This window comes from Grammomys surdaster, unplaced genomic scaffold (assembly GCF_004785775.1).
Source record: "Grammomys surdaster isolate TR1022 unplaced genomic scaffold, NIH_TR_1.0 125617, whole genome shotgun sequence".
Taxonomy (NCBI): Eukaryota; Metazoa; Chordata; class Mammalia; order Rodentia; family Muridae; genus Grammomys; species Grammomys surdaster.
In genome coordinates, this window is record NW_021620459.1 from 1,064,697 (window position 1) to 1,070,696 (window position 6,000).

The 6,000-nt window shown below is 39.0% G+C and overlaps 1 protein-coding gene across 1 annotated transcript in view; it reads left to right on the forward strand.

Annotated features, from left to right (window-relative positions):
* The window catches only part of Fgf9 (fibroblast growth factor 9), a 36,408-nt gene extending 30,858 nt beyond the window's left edge, over window positions 1-5,550 (forward strand). Inside the window, exon 3 of the mRNA XM_028787224.1 lies at window positions 5,038-5,550. Coding sequence (XP_028643057.1) covers window positions 5,038-5,283 — 246 coding nt within the window. The 3' untranslated portion in view covers window positions 5,284-5,550. The remainder of the gene's footprint in view (window positions 1-5,037) is intronic.
* Window positions 5,551-6,000: the final 450 nt, after the last annotated feature.

Consider the following 6,000-nt stretch of genomic DNA (forward strand, 5'->3'; position numbering starts at 1 on the left):
AACATTGCTCTGTGCTGTGTACCCTGGGTCCCTGCCAGGCTGAGCTTCCTCAGGCCACATCAGGAGTAGCAGCTGTGTGCGGGACGCTATGGATGAGGCTTACTTTCTCTCTTCCATTATGTCCCCATGAAGCCGGTATGAACAGGCTGACCATGTTCTTTTACTTTCCCTTGTTTCAACTTATATAACACAAATTTTTCTGATGAGGTGATACTTGGTTAAAAATTTCAGAGTGGGGTAGGGGAGGTTGGAGAGGAAGGGGAGGGATGGGAGGGTGCTTAGCAGTAGAACACTTGCCTGGTATATACAAGGCCCAGTATTTGATTCCAAACACCACAAAACACAAATAACCAAACCAAAATCCTTGCTGATGCTTTTCAGCTACTTGGAAGAATACTTACAAGGAAGCTGGTAAGAGCTGTTGGAGGATGTCTTAGGCCTTTGGGTTAAGAAAGAGACCAGGTACCAGTAAGATGGCTCAAGGGCCACTTACTACCAAGACTGAGTTCAGTCTCCAGGTCCAGTCTCCAGTGGTGGAAGGTGAGAATGCAAATTGTTTTCTTATCTCTACACACGGACCATGGAGTGAGCCCACTAAGTTGAACTGCTGATTGATTCTGTCAAATTCTGTCCTTTTCTATTCTCCCCTCTTGTCTTTCTAACAATGGGAGAAGAAGATGGGTGTCTCCATTTGGTTTTTCTAAACTTAGCGTATTAAATCATATGCTTAATATATAAATATAAAAGGTCATCAGTAATTTGGTGACATGTAAAGTGTGCTGTATGCCTCCAAGTTCTGACTGACAGGGTCAGAAGACTATTAAATGACTTTATCTTTTCGATGACAGTTGTCCCTCAGTATCTGGAGGGGATTAGTTCTAGGATCCTCTTGACATACCCAAATACGCCCATGCTCAGGTCTCTCCTGTAAAACACCATAGCATCGCATAGATGCTACACATTCCTTCCTGCAGATCATCTCTGCATAAGGCTCTAGAAACACCTATTGTAACATGTTTGGTCCTCATGTAAGCAATACTCCAAATACCTTCAGTCTGTCATTAGTTAGATGTGTGTCCACAGAACCCGTGGGCATGATATTTATTTATTTATTTATTTATTTATTTATTTATTTATTTTTGTTTTTTTTCGAGACAGGGTTTCTTTGTGTAGCCCTGGCTGTCCTGGAACTCACTCTGTAGGCCAGGCTAGCCTCAAACTCTCAAACTCAGAAATCTGCCTGCCTCTGCCTCCCAAGTGCTGGGATTAAAGGCGTGCGCCACCACTGCCCGGCTATTATTTATTTTTTACTTATTCAGGCATCAAGTGGAGCAAAGCAATAATTTTAAAAGTCACCTTTTAAAAGTCATCTGTAATGATGGAAACAAAAAATACACCTGGAGCTTAAGTTCTAGAGAAACCATTTGTGCCTGCCCATTTTGGGCCACTGCTTAGCCTTGACCATGACCTCCCGTCTGGCCTTGTTTGTGTTTCAGAGCTGGTTCTGAAGACATCCTTGTGATGACCATTTTGTCCAAGGGGATATATACAGGGTACTTTGAGGGTATGAGGTGATTGTAGCTGGACACTTTTATGAAGGCTTCATCTTTGACCTCTTGGTGATTTTCTTATTGCCTATGTATCTGCCAATCTGGTGAGCATGGCAGTCAGTTCCAGCTACCAGAGCCTGGCTATTGGGAGAGTCTGAGGTGTTGTCCTTTAATGTTCTTCTCAACAATAGTGTTACATCTGGAGCAGAGCCTAGCAAGCATCATGTTCCCTGATTGCACGAACTTTCCCATTTGGACAGCAGAAAGGTGCCCAGCAGAAAGGATTTAAAGTTTTTAGTTTTAAAATAGCTAGCTAGAAAGGTATTGATTTTAAAGGTTTCAACTGAGAAGTGATAAAACCAGAGGTAGAATGTCATCTTTCCTCCCTTCACCAGGAGCAGCCTTAGCCACACACTTCTGCCCAGATCGTGTTTGTGGAGTGGGATGTGCTGGGTGTGTCATTTCTAGCCATGGGCAGACATGACTGCATGATCTCCACCCTGATCGTGAGGGCAGAAGGGGCTGCACTTCTCATGGAGCTCAGAGAGAGGAAGGGAGGATATTTAAGAAGACAAATTTTCTTGTAGTGAAAATGTAAAATTGAGACTAGCTTTCCTCTTAGCATTTCTGAAATAAGGGGGTGCTTCTAGTTAATTCAAGAACTCGTGGGCTAGGAGGTTTGTTTTTACTTTACCGTGTTTGGAAATGCTCCCTCAGTTGAGACAGAAAGCATTATGGCTATCCCTTCTGACTCATGGATGCACATATGCAGGTCCAACTCTCTGTGGATTGAAAACCCTCAACACACACATTACTGTTGCCTTTATTCCCTAAACCAGGGCTTTAAACTTTTCCCACTCATGAATGCCCTGTGTGTGTGTGTATAAATATATAGATCTATATCTATATATGTATCTCACAAAGAAAATTTAAAACAATTCTTTAGCCTATATGTAAAGATGAAATATGCAAAGATGAGGTATTATTAGCAAGTATTTGATTTGTGTACCTAATGTGATATATATATATATATATATATATATATATATATATATGTCTTTGCATGCTAGTGAGGTGGGTGTGCTCACTTACATTTAAACCTTGGTGGAATATTTGATGCACAGATATAGACCACTTTCAGAGGTGATCAAGATTTTGACTTTATAGCATCAGCACTAAGGACATTGCTTAACATAAATACACAGTACAAAATGTCAGAAGTATGTTTAGATATTTTAGAAATTGTTGGAAGTTCTATGCTAATCTCAACCCAAAATGTATCTTTTAATAAAACACAAGTCAGCAACTCAGGTTTTATGAAACTCAAATAATTTTTTAAAATAAAACATTCTAACGTAATACAATCCAAAGATGTTCTAATTTGAAAAACTTACATGTTAAAGTGGAAAATATTAAAGTTTTTTTGTTTCTCATAATTAAATGATTTTGTTTTTACAAGAGTAGAAAAGTTTTTATGCATGGTGAAAACATTACAGTTCATCGATTTAAGAGTCTCCAGTCTGAGCTGAGGTGCTTTAGGCGATGCTGGATGGCTCTGTGTAACTAACAGCATGATGTTGTTCAGAGCAAGGCCGTAGTGAGTCCTGTGACGTGACATGGGACTGTGCTGCCAGAAGCACCTCATGCTCAGTCTGAATTTGAGTTTGAATTAGTTTTGGTTGTTCCACGTGTGGAGACCTTTTACAGTTGTCACTTCTCTTTGTGACCTGCACATCCATTTGCATTATCCCATATGGAACCACATCTCACGGTTTAGGAAGCTATGTCCTCGAGAATGCTGCACAGCTACGTACGATGTATTTATTCAGTATTAGCTATCATTAGTTATCTAGGATAATTTAAAGTCCTCGGGAGGATGTGGAGGCTCTATGCAAACACACTACCTTTACGTAAGGGGACTTGGACATCCACAGATTTTGTGGGACGTCTTGAAGCCAATCCTTTGGGTAATGGACATATTAAAATGTGCACTGAAAATGGTCTGCTTTAGTATTCTCCCAGGAATTGGATTTTGCTTGTTTGATTGATTGATTTCCAAGATAGGGTTTCTCTGTGTATCCTTGGTTGTCCTTGAACTTACTCTCTAGACGAGGCTGGATTTGAACTCAGAGATCCTTTGGCCTATGCCTACTGAGTGCTAGGATTATAGATGTGCACTGCCTTTGCCAGCTCTCCCAGGGATTTAAAAAATTTCTATTATGTAAAATTTGAGGTCAGAATTTTAAAGGGAAGAGGCTTATATTACCCAGAGGTTAAAGACATGCCTCAGGCGAGTGCATGCATACTGAAACTTGATTGTGAAGGCTTTAGAATGTAATCCATGCAACAGGATGCTCCAAGGTCACTCACTGTTAACACTGTAAATGTCACTGGATATAGCAAATACTGTGTAAAAAATCTGTTAACAATGAGATACTTCTTAGAGCCTCCACTTGGGCAAACACCTTTCATGGAGGTCACCATCCAAGTGTTCTGGCAAACATGAGAGTGGTCAGTGGATCACTTGTCTTTTGGGTATAGTGACTGGCATGTGGAAGACACTCATTAAAACATATCTGGCCGTTGTCAGCAGATTGATTTTTATGTTAAATTTTGTATTCATCAAGGTGCTGCCTTTTTCTTCACTTTATCATTGACATTTCTACTTTGCATAGCTAGATCATGGAAAAACTAATGAATATTATCTAGAAAAAAATCAATTTTTTCATATCCCTCAAGTTGTTTAGAATCTTTTGTGCTTTAGCTATCTTGAATAAGAAAGTCAAATGTCATTAACTTAATAGAATTAAACAGTTTTTGCAAAGTGTATCAAAGTAAAGATGGATTCTTGTTTTCATTTTCGTTAGTGGATACATACATAAAATTTATTTGATAGTGAAAGTGTAAAATCCAGTGTGAAGCCGGACAGCTTCCATTCTGACAGTAAATCTAACTATATAGAAGGCCAACGAATCATATAGGTTTTGGTTATTGTTAATTTCCATGTGTGACTTTTTTTTGCTTGCAACTTTCTTAAATAATAAAGTTTAAAATAAAAAAATGATTTTATTGGGCTTATATGGCGCAAATATCCTTGATTTGGAATTCTGAACTGTGAAATGTCCCCATATTTAAACATTTTTTTTTCAGCACTAATATGATGTCACAAGTGGAAAATTCCATATTATGGGCATTTTAATGAAAACATATGATGCAAGATTACCTTCAGGCTATTCGTAGAAGGTATATTTGAAACATAAGTGAATTTTGTGTTTAGATATGGGTCCCATATCCCAGATATCTCACTATGCAAATGCCAATGTTCCAAAAATTGAAAAAAGTAGTTTAAGACTATTCTGGTGCAAAGATTTTTGAATAATGGGGACTCAACTTGTGTGTAACAATGGAGACTATTGCTTTTTAATGAAGCAGCTACATTTTGCATCGTATTTATTTCCTTTCTTCTTCTTCTTTTTGTTTTTTACAGGAAAAACTAACACAGGAGTGTGTGTTCAGAGAACAGTTTGAAGAGAACTGGTACAACACCTACTCTTCCAACCTGTATAAACACGTGGACACCGGAAGGAGATACTATGTTGCATTAAATAAGGATGGGACTCCAAGAGAAGGGACCAGGACTAAACGGCACCAGAAATTTACACATTTTTTACCCAGACCAGTGGACCCTGACAAAGTACCTGAACTATATAAGGATATTCTAAGCCAAAGTTGACAAAGACAGTGTCTTCACTTGAGCCCTTAAAACATAACCACTATAAATGCTTTCATGCAGTGGGTTCTTATTGATTAGCAGTGCCGTCACCTCAGCTCCACTGTTGCCAAACTTTGTCGCATGCATATGTATGATGGAAGCTTGGATGAGGACTTGCCGATTTGCTCTGCACTTACTGGCTGGTCCTCCTGGAGGGCTGCCTAGGGCCACTTGCTTGATTTATTGTGAAAGCAGGGGAGAGAGGGTGCGAGTGCATGAGTGAGTAGCGGGGGACTGCAGCGCGCCACGAGGACAACGGCCTGATGCATGCTGGGAAATAGACACGCTTTTACATTTTGATCAGTTGAACTTCATCCTATATCAGCACAGCTGCCATACTTCAACTCATCAGGATTTTTGGCTGGTGGCCTGCTCAAGGGAACACTGCCTTTCCACAGACGTGGAGAGTGCAGTCTCACTTAAAGACTATCAGTTCATTCTCGCTGGTATCATAGCCCAGTGAATTTAAAGCAAAGACCTCTTAGTTTAAAAGGAAAAAAAAAAAGGAAGAAAAAAAGAAAAGAAAAAAAGAAAAAAAAACAAGAAAAAAGAAAAAAGAAAAAAGGTTAAATTTATTTATAGAAATTCCAAAGGCAACATTTTATTTATTTTATATATTTATTTATTATATAGAGTTTATTTTTAATGAAATATGTACAGGCCAGATAGGCATTTTGG